The 14,928-nt window shown below is 33.3% G+C and overlaps 8 protein-coding genes across 8 annotated transcripts; 3 read left to right on the top strand and 5 right to left on the bottom strand.

The window, feature by feature from the left end:
• The first annotated feature begins 678 nt into the window (after positions 1-678).
• PHYBLDRAFT_158735 (hypothetical protein) lies at positions 679-1,930 on the top strand. The gene is made up of 2 exons (XM_018433849.1): positions 679-1,178; positions 1,254-1,930. Exons 1-2 carry the CDS (start codon positions 1,046-1,048, stop codon positions 1,361-1,363), a joined length of 243 nt encoding a protein of 80 aa, XP_018291622.1. The 5' UTR covers positions 679-1,045; the 3' UTR covers positions 1,364-1,930.
• A 214-nt stretch (positions 1,931-2,144) lies between these two features.
• Positions 2,145-3,155, bottom strand: PHYBLDRAFT_158734 (hypothetical protein). Its single transcript, XM_018433848.1, has 4 exons — positions 2,739-3,155; positions 2,594-2,657; positions 2,316-2,494; positions 2,145-2,244 (listed from the first exon to the last, which is right to left on the bottom strand). The coding sequence occupies exons 1-2, from the start codon at positions 2,918-2,920 to the stop codon at positions 2,645-2,647; spliced, it is 195 nt and encodes a 64-aa protein (XP_018291621.1). The 5' UTR covers positions 2,921-3,155; the 3' UTR covers positions 2,145-2,244; positions 2,316-2,494; positions 2,594-2,644.
• Positions 3,129-4,952, top strand: PHYBLDRAFT_168021 (hypothetical protein; the record flags this gene model as incomplete). The annotated part of the gene is made up of 4 exons (XM_018435782.1): positions 3,129-3,222; positions 3,475-3,611; positions 4,558-4,570; positions 4,849-4,952. 4 exons carry the CDS (start codon positions 3,129-3,131, stop codon positions 4,950-4,952), a joined length of 348 nt encoding a protein of 115 aa, XP_018291620.1.
• A 746-nt stretch (positions 4,953-5,698) lies between these two features.
• PHYBLDRAFT_186843 (hypothetical protein) lies at positions 5,699-6,611 on the bottom strand. Its single transcript, XM_018439292.1, has 4 exons — positions 6,603-6,611; positions 6,489-6,514; positions 6,219-6,425; positions 5,699-6,142 (listed from the first exon to the last, which is right to left on the bottom strand). The coding sequence occupies exons 2-4, from the start codon at positions 6,495-6,497 to the stop codon at positions 6,008-6,010; spliced, it is 351 nt and encodes a 116-aa protein (XP_018291619.1). The 5' UTR covers positions 6,498-6,514; positions 6,603-6,611; the 3' UTR covers positions 5,699-6,007.
• Positions 6,612-7,001: 390 nt separating this feature from the next.
• Positions 7,002-8,211, top strand: PHYBLDRAFT_145052 (hypothetical protein; the record flags this gene model as incomplete). The annotated part of the gene is made up of 2 exons (XM_018431358.1): positions 7,002-7,238; positions 8,077-8,211. The coding sequence occupies 2 exons, from the start codon at positions 7,002-7,004 to the stop codon at positions 8,209-8,211; spliced, it is 372 nt and encodes a 123-aa protein (XP_018291618.1).
• Positions 8,212-8,353: 142 nt separating this feature from the next.
• PHYBLDRAFT_158732 (hypothetical protein) lies at positions 8,354-8,667 on the bottom strand (the record flags this gene model as incomplete). The annotated part of the gene is made up of 2 exons (XM_018433847.1): positions 8,354-8,523; positions 8,632-8,667. Coding segments are annotated over 2 exons (206 nt in total), but the record flags the coding sequence as incomplete, so codon positions are not given.
• A 1,274-nt stretch (positions 8,668-9,941) lies between these two features.
• Positions 9,942-11,359, bottom strand: PHYBLDRAFT_186842 (hypothetical protein; the record flags this gene model as incomplete). Its single annotated transcript, XM_018439291.1, has 3 exons — positions 9,942-10,441; positions 10,809-10,814; positions 11,333-11,359. The coding sequence occupies 3 exons, from the start codon at positions 11,357-11,359 to the stop codon at positions 10,118-10,120; spliced, it is 357 nt and encodes a 118-aa protein (XP_018291616.1). The 3' UTR covers positions 9,942-10,117.
• A 1,979-nt stretch (positions 11,360-13,338) lies between these two features.
• On the bottom strand, positions 13,339-14,202 carry PHYBLDRAFT_158731 (hypothetical protein; the record flags this gene model as incomplete). The annotated part of the gene is made up of 2 exons (XM_018433846.1): positions 14,169-14,202; positions 13,339-13,917 (listed from the first exon to the last, which is right to left on the bottom strand). A coding segment is annotated over exon 2 (159 nt), but the record flags the coding sequence as incomplete, so codon positions are not given.
• Between the last annotated feature and the right edge of the window lie 726 nt (positions 14,203-14,928).

The following is a 14,928-nucleotide window of genomic DNA, read 5'->3' as shown; positions in this document are numbered from 1 at the left end:
ATTTTATTTTATGAAAAATTTATGGTCCTAAATTTTATCTAGCTGGTATATTTGACAGGGATTTAAAAGTTCTAGCTGAAAGCACTCTCAAAATTTATTTAAAAGTTAGAGAAAAAATTAACTGCTGGGCGGGGTGGCTTTTTTTTATGTAAAAGTGACAATTTTTGATCCCAGATAAAATAAAAGTTAGCCGACTGCTGAAGATGCTCTAAAGAAATTCAAATACGATGATATCATCATAATTAAGCAATAACAGTCCTTTTTCTTTCTCTTATTTTCTTTTTGTCTTTTGGCATTCCATTCAATCAACCCTCATCGTTTTACATAATCTGATTCGCAACAAGTTGGAAACCACAAGCACATTATTGTGATCGAGATTGTTCAATATATTTATTTTATTTTAATATTACAACCAAAATTTCTTGATCAATGAATCAGATTGAATTGAATTGGTTACTATAGCACCCGAGTCCAACCATTATTATCATTATCAGTACTAACATTTTATTCATTTATTTATTTTTGGTTTTCGTCTACTGGAAACAAAGAAATCCAACGATTTAATATATCTACGTCTAAATAAATGCGAAAAAAAAAATACAATACAATACAATACAATACAATACAATACAATGAATATATAATTTGTCTGTCTGTGTGTTTTTGAAACAAATGATTGAAATGATTCCAAAACGTTTAATAAATATATTTATATCGAAATCACTCTGAACAATTTACATAAAGCTTATCCTTTGATACAATACATTCACCCTTATCTTGCACTCCTATTCGCACTCGCACTTTTATTCCAAATACTTCATGTATGCAAGTTTGATATAATTTACTTTCAATCCGATGCAATTGCAAAACAGTTACAATAATAACAATTAAATTGTCTTACCTTTCATTATATTTTGTAGACAATGGTTAATCAAAGATGTCAACTTGCCCCCTCGTCTCAACAATGAGGTGAGCAACCGTCAGTTATTGAAAGAAAGCATGACAGCCAACATGTCACCCGTACAAGTGCAGAGTGATATTGTCAATGGTTATGCCCTTGACCATGAATGGAAAAATCGGTTTTCTTGCACCCAAAAGCACTGACACCATCCAAGCGACCGAGGATTTGGCTACAGCTCTTCTTGTTGCTCAACATATTGTCTGGACCCCATATGAGCCTGACAATAAAGCATTCGACGATGTTTATGTGAGTAACCAAATTGTGGGATATTTTATTCGGTTTATTTTCTTACATTTATATGTATATGCATATACGTATACATATACCAAGCACATATCCGCGCGACCTCATGTCGAAACCAAAGTTCAAATCGTGAAAACCAGCCTAAATCTTATCAAATGATAATAGCTCCAGATGGTATACAATTGTTGCCTATAATAAGTCGCCAAACAAAGAATTGGTTTGGTAATTGCTTGATATTTTAAACTCTAAGTTTGATCATGAGAGGTTTAAGATGTTCGACTTGAGGCAGATACTACACAACTTTACCAGCCGGTGCCGTTGGTGCTGCCGAGCAAGAGTGTCTAGGTCTGAGAGAGTAATAATGAAAACACGTTCAAGAAGAGCAATTCGGACAATTGAAGTAATTGTCATGCAAAATGAAATACAATGTATATATTATAGTTTAGTCTTGAAAAATAATATATATAAATATATAGATTACTGTTAGAAGCATTTTCGGCGTCTACTTGTATACCTGAGCAACAAAGATGCGATCAATTAGGAAATGAACATGGATTGTGCCAATACGATGCAAAAGCTAGTAATTTCTGATGGAAAATTTGCGAATAAAGCTTCCGAACATGGCACAAGAGGTGTCATCTGAATTGCCCAGCAAAGTTGGAGAAGTGACGCGGTATTGTTTTGGAATAATAATTGTGTACTGTTCTAAAAATCTATATAGTAAAATATTAACGCAAGTGTTTCAGTACAACCGATTGAGTAAAAAAGCTGACTCGTATGTTGTCAGGGGTATAGGAGTAAACGCTCGTCAAATTATCTCTAGAGTCATTAGCAGTGTGTCCAATGCAACAGTCCCGGGTGACATAAATTCTAAATTTCGTCAGTGGGCTCTTAGACATGGGTTTTAAATAAAAGCTTTGCTTTTTTATTTTTCTTTAAAAAAAAATCTAATATTACTTCCCACGTACACAACGTTATCAATTATATATATAAGGGACAGCTTTATATTTTTCTATAAAGAAAAAGACGAAAGTCAATAGGTGAGAATCATTTTAAGCATAATACTTCTTTGCCAAAGGAATTACCTGCATATTTTTAACATTTTTCCTAGTTGTATATTCCGTTGTAGCAACATCTAATATGCGATGCACAGATACAATGTTGCTAAATCTATCTACAAAAAAACTTGGTCTTATTATTCTCACGCGATCTACCAAAGGCAGTACAAAACCACTTAATAAATTAAAATAAGCGCTAATTACGTTGAGCCATGCGAGTCCGATGAATCTTGTGAGTATATATTGAGTTTTCCTAGTATATACAATCTCGGTGCCTCAATTCCTGACAACAAATATGACCAAGGGAGGATATTCACTTCATGACTGATAGAATTGGGTTTACCACGATATTGCCGACTAAACGGATTTATAAAATTCAGATTTACGATGGGCATGTAAGAAAATAAGTATGCAAAGTAGACATGTTGGTAACTGGTGTGGTCCGTCGACTTATATGCTACTTCCTATTATTCAAGTTCATGCGAGGGTAATCGGTATCCGCCATGATTGTAGATTTTTTTCTTGGATAAAGAGCAAAAGCAAAAGAAGGAAGAATACCTTTAGTTTTGACTGAAATATTCAGGTTAAAAAATTCTTGCACGAATTCTTGAAATCCGAGTAGACGCTGGAAGGAGAGGGCCGACGTGAATGTCGACATGGTGGTGGCATTGACGATGAAAGTGGTCACAATGGTAAAAGGAGCATGTTTTGGAGGTGACAATGTGTTTTTTATAAGGAAAAGATAATGTACTGGTTTGAGGTCCGGAAAACAGCGTTAACAAAATTACTCTTGTAAGCATCTTGAACAAAACTGCGTGTGCGTGTCTCTTCAAATTCATCCTTTCTGTTTGTCTTCAAATTCTTTGATGATCCGTTTTGTCGCTCAACCCAAAGAACCAAGAACTATACACTGGTCCGAACTCGTGGACTGTCTCACGAAAATTGAGGTACATGTAAATTGTACAAGTGACGATATTACGATTGTAAAGATGCGCGCACCGCGGACAGATTTTTTCAGATTTATATGCGTATTATATGGCAAGCTTTACAAGATTTAGACTTACACACACACAAAGTCGACTCAGTTATTGAACTTGCCAGGAGATAGAATTGTTTTCAGCCAAACCGAATAATACTCCGGTATTCACGGCTTCCTATTCATCGGCTGTCATATACAAAAAACTCCCTTTTCGACTTTGCTTGTTAATGCAGTATATGAACAGGCCACCGCCGTCGCCTCGACCATGGCCTGCACTTCGTCAAGTTTGTTGTTGACAATGGCTTCCCTTTTCATCCATGGTTCAACGATTCTCTTTGCTCTCTTTGGCGTTTCCGGGAAGAAATTATATGTGAGATCGATGATTGTTCCGTGTACTAGATCAAAGTATGCAAACCGTCGAAACTGCGACCACCAAACAGCATTTTCGACCTTTAGCTAATTTCTTTCTGAGAGGGGGCATTGTCACTTTCCCTCTCCTTAGCATACAACATGTTTTTATCATCTCCTTATATATGCGACTGAGAATAACAGAATCCACGAAAAACGACGCAGCTCATATCTTTCAGACGAACAATAAAGTGATTATCCCACTTGGATTCCTATGTATATCTACTCCAAACCATCAACTAAAGGATTTGAATTCCGGTACCTTTCTCCCAGACGTCATATCAACAAGAATAATATTCTTCGGCTTGAACATACTGTTGCAGGGCAAGTTGTTGGTTGCCAGGTAGACATAGTGTACCAAATGATGACACCTTCGACAGCTTATAGTTTCAAGAAAATTGCGCGCTAGTCTTTGATGAAATATCTCGAGAAGAAACGGATACAGTTTTTTGATAGAATATCTTACTAAATGGCCGCCATGGTATATCACAAATCATTTTATGCCCTATGAAATGGCAGAAACCCTTTCAGTTGTTTGGGATCCGAACAGACTTGCTTCACATTAGAAGTCTTGACCAAAGATTTTCAAGAGACGACAGGCATATGCAATTAATTAAAAAGAGAAGGACATAATAGGGGGTTTCATTATCTGTTTTAGATTTTATTTTATTTTTCTGAGCTTTAAGTTTTAACCAATAATAATGAATAAAAAAAAGATATTACTGAACCCCCCTCATGTTAGCTAATTTAATGTATAAAGTCTTAAAAAATCACTTTTTTTGTTTATTATTCTAGATATATTTACTGTTTACATAAAGCTACTGATGGGCTAAAATTTATGAAAAGTCTTTGAATAAGCATATTTAAGACATATTAAATAATATAATGTACTACTTCTATCAAAATAGACAGAAAATATGAGTAAAATAATGCTTTTTGTTATTTGTAATATTTGAATAAAAATGCTAAATCAAAAAAAAAAAATCTTAAAATTATCAAGCCAAGTTTTGAGATTTTATTTTTTGAGAGATTTTTACCAGCCAATAATTAGTGTTTTTCAATCCCAGAAAGATAAAATAAAATCTAAAACAGATAATAATGAAACCCCCTAATGTACTGATAGATTGGACTTTCTACAGAAATATCAAGAGCAACAAATTAATCAATTTTTTTATTTTATTTCTCATTTATGTATCCAGCACTGGACTTCGCTGTTGAATGCCCTAAGATCGATTTTAACAAAATTGTGTTTATCACTGTCATTGTTGTCACAGTTATCAACATTGACCTCGTTAATAATTGAGAAAATGTCATAAATTGAAGAATCAATTCAGAAAAGGTGAGTCGGCCTGACCATCCATTATTTTTTTAAAAAAAAGATACAGAGGTTGTGGTCACTAAGGATATGAAATATAATGGTTTATTAGTTGTATTATTATCATTTTTTTAAAAAAAAATATATGAATAAATGAAACTGTTTTATCCTCGATATATTCATATACCCAATTCTGTCTTTTCAACTATGCTCTCATTAACAATAAAACATACGCGAATAAAAATATATGGTTATTTCGCAGTAGACAGAAAGAAGAAAAAGAAAAAGATGGTACAAAATACGTTAAAGTATTCTTGGTCATTCAATAGCTTCAAATATAACTCTTGTTTCTATAATGTTATTTTGGTAAAAGGAGCTAATGGTTTTCATCTACAATATGATGCGACGGTAGCTCCATTTTCAGTGTTAATTTTTAATATTCCTCAAGTCTCTCTACTAAACACACACATATATGAAAGAAACGGGAAAAACTATAGTTTAATTCTTATGACTCTCGAGACTTCGTGCTTTACTCTTTTTGATCCATATGGTACAATAGCACATTAGGTATCTATTTCTTCCCACTACATAACATCTCTTGAAACCTTTGCCGTCTGCGGTGACGAATAGCTTTATTATGATAAAGTACTATTTCTTTCTTTTTGGGTACCCGTGGGATTCGCTGGTATGAAAACTTATTTAAATATATCTTTATAAAACACAATTAACATAGTGGAGGAGTTTTTAAAATTTTCTCACTGAAAATTGTATTTACTAATTTTTTTTTACAGCCGATACCAGGTATCAGTATTGTTCTGGGTGGTACTGAAAATGGGCAATGAGATACTGCACGAATCCTGGACCCCCTTGGATGCTCGTCAATAAGAGTTTGTATTCCAACATAATACACTTTCCTCATACACCTTGTGGCAATCCTGGCACAAAACATATTTATGAACGCTTTTGTTCATGGATGAAAAATCCGTTTTGTGTTTGAGGCCAGAAATGTTCGATGGCAATTGTAAATTCTTCTCGTAAGTTGTCTAGAGCTTATTGATGAACTTTATCAGGATGACAGCGCCTTTGTTGGCCACATAGCGGGTATCTAACATTACCACAAAAGTAGTAATGATCCTGTGCACTGGGTTCTCAGGCATATCGGGGGGGGGCAAAAGGATCTATTGTAAAAAACCAAAAAAAAAAATCATCTCCCTTTTTTTCAAATTTTTCTTTCTTCCATAGCACAACACCAACCTTCATTAACAAATTCCTCGACCTCCACCTTAACAACATCTTCATTATCGTTTTCTTTGTTTTCATCGCCATTGTCTTTGCTGTTGTGAATCTCCTCATTCGTAACTGGAACATTCGCATCATCAGACACTGGGGTTCCTTCCCAAGCAGGTAAGTTGGTCTGACCACACTCTTCTTCCGTGGTTCTGGATTGACAGGTTTAAATGGCTGTATTTAGAATATGTTACATAGTTACGCTCTATTATTTTTATTTAAATAAATATTTCCTACGTTCAACATCAACCTCCATCGAATTTCTTTGGCCAGAAGATTCTGTTAAAACATGTTATTTTTTGAACTACAAAAAAAATAGAATATAATAGAATAATACTACAAACTGCGTACCACTTTCACATCTTATAGCATCTAATCTTGCTCTTTTGTTATGGCGCTGAGCAGTTCTTCCGGCTACAAAACTATAGACTAGTTCGTTCTGACTACATCCAGCGCAATAGCACTTTTTATTGTAAGGTTGAGGGGTTGAGAACATTGTGTTTTTTGTTGTAAATTTTGAGAAAAAGGAAACAGGTGCTACATGTACTTTATTCACAAAGTCTTTATAATAATAAATAGAATAACTTTTGTTGCTTGTTATATCCGAGCCAATAGAATACAGTAAAACTGTGTTTTCAACTTGTGAACATGGAAAACTATCCCACATTTTCAATTGTTATCAAACAACTGTGCGCATTGTAATTTCTACCCTTTTTTTTCAGTGTGATCCGTTCTCAAACACAGGCAGTTATGACAGCTACGCCATTGAATATTGATGAGGGTACTTTTTCGATATCTAACCGCCCAATTGCTAGCATGGTGCAGAGCTACATACATATGCAGCTTGAAGTAGAGTATGTTTTGTCTTCAGCCGTAGAAGAGAAAGCTCGTAGACACCTTTCGTATAAAATTCACAGGGCAAAATCCTTGTCGGAAAAGTTAGCTGGGCGTAATCGGTTTTCTCGTTGTCGAACAAGAAAGATAAGAGTAAGTATAATCCACGGTTTTTGTTTAAATAATTTTAACATTTTTTTTTTCTTTTTACAAAGGAGTGTCATTTTTTTATTTAGAATTCCTAATTGTTGATATTATAACACAGATCAAAGAATACTTTAGCAAGTTAAAAGGACGGAGAAATGATCAAAAAGAATAAAGGTCATTAGCTTTTCCAAGTGTCCAGCTATTCCAAGAAACGTCGAACTTTTAAAGGAGAGAAAGGTGCGTGTTGTTGCATGGAATAGCACACGGCAGTAATAAAAAAATACAGAGTATATAGTATTTTATTGATTTTTATTCATTGTTTTGAAATATGTGGGTTGAATCGATAAAAGATGATGCGGTAGTAATGTCGAGATGGGAAGTAATAAATAAATAGTTATTTTATTTTATTTTACTTTATTTTACAGCCGATTAATGGAATATATATATACAAAACAATTATTTAATTATATAACCTTGATTGTTTTATCCACCGTTTTTTTCGTTGGAAATTGTAATATCGCTCTCTGTAAGTTTATTTTGATAAAAGCTAAGAAAATGGTGGGCATTGAGTATTAAATATACCGGTATTTTATCTTTCATACTTTTGATAAAAACAATAAAAATAAATAACGGTTTTTACTATTCGTTGATAATAGAATTCACTATAATTTTAAATATTTGATAAAGAAGTAATGCTAAAACAAAAGAAAAATAGAGAGATAAATAAAGGCAAATCCTTTCGCAGTCAAAAAAACTCTTACTATAATTATTTATATTAGTGATATAAATCATTCTATTTTTTTTATTTTTTTCGTACTACTTTTCTAGGCAGTGGGATGACTAGGCTCTTTTGGATCCCACCCTGGATGTTGTGCGTAGTCAACGCGAAATACGAATGCAGACGATGCACCGGGATGATGCACGCAATACTCTTCTTAATAAACCCACTCACCCACAAATTCAGACCTTACCCAACTAACGGCTTAATTCTGACAGAATGGCATGTCGCAAATCTTTTTAAAAAACCAAACGTTGACACTTTTGATTCTACCAATCTTGATGACAAGTAAATATGTACTCAATCTGACCAGGGAATTTAGAGATGTCGTCAACTATCCTACCAAAAAAACATAACCCGCACAATTGAGCTGCGATATTTCTTCTGTTCACTAAAGAACTCCTGTCCAAGCAACGAAATATTCTTCATCTTCTGAATGCAAATGTTTACCAGCACATTCTCACCAAGTGAAATACTCCCCACGCCGCAGAAAAAAAAAGTATTCTGGTAAGCCTTGACATAGAATTTGAATAGCCATTAAGAGTAATCATACTTCATCATATTCAAATGTTGTAACTTCAATGGCATGGTAGTTGGTGGCGACGTCTTAGTTCCGATTACATTGTACCATAGGATGTTGACGACTTGCTGGAACATCGGGAGGTCGAATGGCAATGCAGGAGGATAATCATTATCAATACACTGAAGACACGGTAGATGAGATTCAGATAGCACTTGCGTGACGCCTTAGGAAAATATTATTATACGCAGCAGAAGATTAATGGAATACACAGAAAGAAAAGTGTCAGTGAACGCATTCTCCGGAAAAACGCTCATTACTGTCACCTCTAGACCATTACGGTAGTTTGTCTTAATGTTTTTTTTAACTTATACTTGTGTATCTTAAGGTTATACATCCAAAATGTAAAGACCAGACCAAAGTCAAGCATCAACTCACACAAATGCATATTTGGTGTGCTACTCCTTTTTTTCGTAAATACTCTGACATTATTCCCCAAATTTACCAAGGGGCTGGCCTGCGTAGTCTATATGTAAGTACTTGTTCAATGGACCTTTCAACTTTCGGCATGTCTTGGCAAGATTGGTCTAGTTATTGTAATCACTTTTGGGCAAAAACTCCTTCAACACCACCAGAAAATGCACCAGACACAACGATCGCCACTCACCTGCCTTCATATATAGGAACTAAGGCGTGACTTTTTCGAATAAGACGGTATATTCAGGAGGAAGAGGAATATCATCAGCAAAGCGTTGTATACGAGCAATAACAGCAGCGGAAAAATACAAAGGCATTTCAAACACTGGCCATACGGTTCGCTATCACAAGAAATATATTGTGCGTGAGATCAACAATCATGTAAGCGATGCAACTCTGAAAACTGCATGCCGTTCTGCTTCTCCAAATTTTCTCTTTCTACATCTGATTCTGTGCAAAACCACATATTGTCATATATGGAAATCATCTCTTCTGTCCGTGATTCCCAGTTTTCATTGACACGCCAAACGTAATTGATCTTACTTGATGCAGTAATCACGGGGATATATCATTTGAATTTATGACAGCCATATGTGTTTACATGCCATGTTCTGTGAATCCGGCAGTATTTCTAGCAGCAGATATCTCGGAAGCGACATACATGATAGCAGTATAGACAGTAGTACCATTAGGGAACTTGGTAGTCCTCACAGCTATACCACCATAACAGTCTACCATCCCATCAACAAATGTTTCCAGAAATACGTCCATCTAGTCGTCCTCTACTTCCTTTGGACCAGGCATGACATCAACGAGGATAATATTTTCTGGTCTCATTTGGTCTTCCTTGGGGAAATTGCTGATAAGTAAGTACAAAGCACCGCCTGTATAAATCCGTCCTTCAAACAGCTTAAACCAATATACATTCAATGTCAACATGAGAGAATTGGCATGATTTACAAAGGTCCCGTCAGCTTCACCGAGCATATCAGTCTAAATTGCATCATCGTATACGTCCGTCATCGTACTTTCTATTGTTTTGCTTGACCCCTAGTGCACGATTTACTCATCTGACTTGACTTTGTGGAAATGTTGTGACGAGATATTTTCTCAGTAAGCTGTAAGGAAATACCATGAGAGGGACTGGCTTCTCAATTGCTGGACCGGCATACAGAGAATTACTGTCATAGATAGATGGGGTGGAATGTGCTTCTCGGAGGAACAGTTGGATTGATGATACTCTGGTAAGTATATGACATCACGTTTGACACAGATGGTGTACTTGAAGACGGTTTTTGTCATAAGATCGAATCCAGACATGATTTTCGATACATCAACGGTGACATATGGATCAGTATCCTTCTCATAGGTAACAAGAAAGTATTGGAATAATTTCAGTGTTGTAGATCCTCCTTGCTTGAGCCAAGCAAAACGCTTGAAATATAACACCAAATAGAGCTATTAGTTGAGTGACTTGATGAATGTCATCCATTTTCAAACATAGGATTACAAAAAGGCAAGTGTTATGATAAGTATCATTATTATCTGTAATATGATTTATGTATATTTCTTTGTTCAATAGGTGCATACCTGAATCCATCGTATCTTTAAATACTATGACACCAACAATGTCAGCTTCATTCTCATCGTTGGACTCCTCGCTTTAATCCGGATAGTTATTGTCAAATGGCGATAGTAGTGTCTCAGTATCATACTCTTCTTTGAATTGAAAAGGTTTGTCTTCTCGCAAAAAAAAGTATACTATGTGTGGCGGTTTCAGGAAATCTAATAGAAGAAGTACCTTTATCTACAATAATAAAAATAAAAAAAATATGTTTTATACGATTTTTTTTGGTCTTGGTTATTGAGATATATCAGTCTATTATCAATGTAATTAACTCTACTAAGATTATGGTCTCTATTAGTAAGAATTACAAATTGAATTCTATATATCCGTTTTAATATAATGACAATAAGGGTTTTACTAGCTATCGATGCTTGACGATTCGTGGCAGCAATGCTTCAACTACTATTCAAATAATGTTCAATATAAAAGTACAACACTTGTTGGGTGCCTTTAATATTTTTGAGTAAAATACTTTCGGGTGTAATAATCTTGATTAAAATACCCGTGAGTAAGATTGATTATAATATTATAAATATCATTATTAATTGTACATCCAGCACACTAATTGTTTGTAAGTTTCGGTCAAGTCTCGACAGTCAATCATCTGATCTTTTTGTTAGAGCAACCCTTTCAATTTCGATATTTAACAAAAAAAGGCGTTGGTATATATATATATGTATATATATAATATTAATTACCACAGTACGGAAATACACGATAATCATAATTAAAACACGAGTTTAAAGTAGGCAGGGAAAGTATGCCAAAGTACATCACTAAGTACGCATTTTACTCTCTCGTAATGATATAGCTCTCGATACCAGTGTGTTTCGTTTTATATTACCAACCCAAGATATTATAATGGACGCCACAAGTACTTTGTAACTCTAATTTCTTGAATTCAAAAAATCAAATAGTAACCACGATAGTACTCGACATAACCGTGTATATATTTGACAGTATAGAAATACTTATTTGTTTTTTTCTATCATTATGTACTCTTTATATTAACTTATTTTATTAACAGCTTCTATTGTATTTAATTTTAAAGAAGAAAAAAACAGAGTACTTGTATATGATACCCAGAGTCAGATATACTCGACGTCTTCAAGAAATTATACTTATACAGTCGAATATTGTTTTCATGCTAATTGAGCCTCCACAGTTCTAATTAAAGCAAGAAATATTATCTTTGTTTTCAAATAGGCTCTTGTAGAGAACGGTAAATGTAATTGCGAAAATATTTACAAGGCAATTAGCAAGAAAAGTTTCATATTTATTTTACAGTTTTCGATGCACCCGAGTTGGTCGATATACTTTACATTCAAGTGGCTGTTGAAGAAAAAGAAAAAGAAAAAGAAAGGCGTATTTTTATACTAATGTGTCTTACATGACATGGAAATAAGCACTGGTGCAAATCATTAGGAGTACTGCTACTAAACTTTTCGACTAGTTGGCGGATGGGTATACATAAGAAATTATCGGTTTTGGTCGTAAATAAATGAATATGGTACATCAAAGGATACCATTCTGCGCACACACCCGCACTCACGCAAAACAATCGGATCCAGTACATAATCAAATAACACTGGACTTATAGATTTTTATATTTCTTACCATTTTATCACTTTTCATGAAAATAATTAAACTGCCAACACAAAGCAACTGCCGAAAAAAACAAAATAATATTAGTACAGTTGCACCTAACCAAAACTCATATACCACTACAGTCCTCATCGTCCACCATAATAGCAACGATTTTGCTAATATTGAAAGGCAATTAGTTATTCCTTTCTTTTATATTGTTTATCCACGCACACAAACGCCAACTGTACCAAGAATTAATTTGAGTTGGGTGCAATTTTAGACAATCCAATTTCTTTGTCATTCTTTCTTTCTTTCTTTCTTTTTAAATTCAGTGCAATAGATCTCTGATTCCTAAAAAAGGATTAGAGAACACATAGAAACACCTATAGAAACAGATAATTTTTTAACATCGAACAAAATACATCGACTCTTGTGCAGAGCGAAGAAACGCGTGATGAAGGGTACAGCTGCAGTATAGAATAACAATAATGAGAATAGAAAATGGTTGATACCTTTGATGTGCGGGATGAGGCCAAGGTATTTTAGTTGACAATGAACGCGAATGAGAAAAATATTTGGGAGTTATCGAACCTCACTTTGGCCTCCATGAAGTAAATGGTTGTAACCTCTTAAAATACATTACCATGGCTGTATAACTTATTTATTTTTATTACTCTTTTGCAATCGTTCAAAATTATAACTACACAAAGAATCAAATTGGGGAAAAGCATCGTTTAATTGTTGTGGCTCAAAATTTAAATATTATTTATTTATTTATTTATTGAGCCATGTCATACGGGGAATAAGCCAATCGTCTACCTCTCTTGCGATATGTACTACCTGTTCATACATATTTTCCCTGGGGTAGAAAAGTCCTATACTTTACCTTGTAATTTTATGATTCTCTGATTCTCTTCCTTTTTTAAAAAAAACCGGTTGACTTTCTATGGTGAAACTACTTATCCTTAAGTTCTTTACAAAACAGGTTTGACTTATTGTGCCATCACAGATACTATTCTCACTCCAAATAAATTCTCTTCACAATAAAAATTCATATTAGTTAAGAATATTGTGTAATATTTTTTGAACCATTGTAATAACAGTAAATTATCCCAAAAAGCGTATACAATATATAAAAGCCATTTATTTGTAAACAGAAACCTACCTCACCGATAAGTTGACTTTCCGTTCTGGTTTGTAGTGCACCTTTATCCTTACTCGACTTAACATGAAATGGAAGCTTTTCTTTTGTACATATGCTTTCTACAATAACCATAAGTACAGACGCTATTCTTACCACCTTTTTCTCATGAGTATTAAACCTTTACAGTAAAAGTATATTTTTCCATCAAGGTATATACCGACAAACGAAAATTAGTTACCATCACTGCACACGCCTACTCTTCTTATTATTTACCATTTCAAATATATATATATCAATTATCCCTATTTTTGCCGATATATACTACAGGGAGCCTAAAAAATATATAAAATAAAAAATCATAATAATGTGGCTTTATCATACAAAGAGAATGCAAGTAATTGTTTTCTAGTTGATACATATCAAAACTTGCTCGTGGTCTTGGTGAAAGCTTGCGCTTTTAACAAATATAATATATTTTTAGAGATGTTCTTGGTAAAATACGTGTGTGCGTACATGTGCGCATGTGTATGATTGTAGTAATTTCAATTGTAACTTTCATGGCAAGTTAATGTGAATATGTATGGTTATTGAAAGAGATGCACACAGAAGAAAAATAAAATAAATAAATAAATAAATAAATAAATAAGAGTATTATTTTTGTTTATTCTGCTTGAAAAAACAACCCCCCGTCCTCATTCCTCAACTGGAATCATTGCACCAATGACTGCATTGAAAATATTTTTTTACAACTTTTCAACCTCTCCACAAAAAATATAAAGAATATCAAATATATATATATATACCTCTTATAATTGAGATTATTTGAACAATCTGTCGCCTCGGTTAAAGGGCACGCAAGATACCAAAAAATAAATAAATAAATAAAAAATATTGGTTTCAGTCGGCATTTATAATATTATTATTTTTTTTTTATTTTTTTTGAGAAATCAATATTTATTCAAAAAATAAAATTCATATAATTCTCCTTTTCTCAACTTCTACTGATTGTATTTGTATGCTTCTTGGCTCTATCGATAGCTAATGACGAAGAGTAACTGAAAAGTGGCATTAGAGGCGCATTGTCGGTCTTTAGAATTTTTCGGAGATTGAATCATGCTACGATTAGATGGCCGCCGGGATTTGGTATAGTGCGCAGGTGGGTAAAAATTAAAATAAATCAAATATTTCCGCCCTAGCCGAATATCATATATATTAAAAAAAAATAGAATTTATCTAAAAAAAATTAATATGTTTATTCACAATTGTTTTGAAATGCTAATTTATTATAAATATAATGAAAGCATTAAAATAAAATATAAATAAATAAAAAACAAAATAATAAAAATAATAAAAAAATAATAAAAAAAATAATAAAAAAAAAATAATAAAAAATAAAATAAAAAACAAAATAATAAAAAAAAAATAAAAAAATAAAATAAAAAACAAAATAAAAAAAAATAATAATAAAAAATAAGAAGAAAATATAAAAAAAAAAACAAAAATAATAATAATAAAAAATTAAAAAAAAAACTAAATGTTCATTTTATACTTCAGCTAAATAGT

Source organism: Phycomyces blakesleeanus, assembly GCF_001638985.1.
Source record: "Phycomyces blakesleeanus NRRL 1555(-) unplaced genomic scaffold PHYBLscaffold_10, whole genome shotgun sequence".
In the NCBI taxonomy this organism is placed as follows: domain Eukaryota; kingdom Fungi; phylum Mucoromycota; class Mucoromycetes; order Mucorales; family Phycomycetaceae; genus Phycomyces; species Phycomyces blakesleeanus.
This window is presented reverse-complemented; position numbering and strand designations above follow the sequence as displayed.

What these genes read in the sequence shown, in the direction of transcription:
- PHYBLDRAFT_158735 (XM_018433849.1), top strand. Translation starts at nt 1,046, where the DNA reads ATGGTTATGCCCTTGACCATGAATGGAAAAATCGGTTTTCTTGCACCC. An exon ending in TGTCTGGACCCCATATGAGC is followed by an intron (nt 1,179 to 1,253) that starts CTGACAATAAAG and finishes TTATTTTCTTAC; the next exon opens with ATTTATATGTATATGCATAT.
- PHYBLDRAFT_158734 (XM_018433848.1), bottom strand. Translation starts at nt 2,920, where the DNA reads ATGTCGACATTCACGTCGGCCCTCTCCTTCCAGCGTCTACTCGGATTT.
- PHYBLDRAFT_186843 (XM_018439292.1), bottom strand. An exon ending in CGAGGAATTTGTTAATGAAG is followed by an intron (nt 6,143 to 6,218) that starts GTTGGTGTTGTG and finishes TTTTTACAATAG; the next exon opens with ATCCTTTTGCCCCCCCCCGA.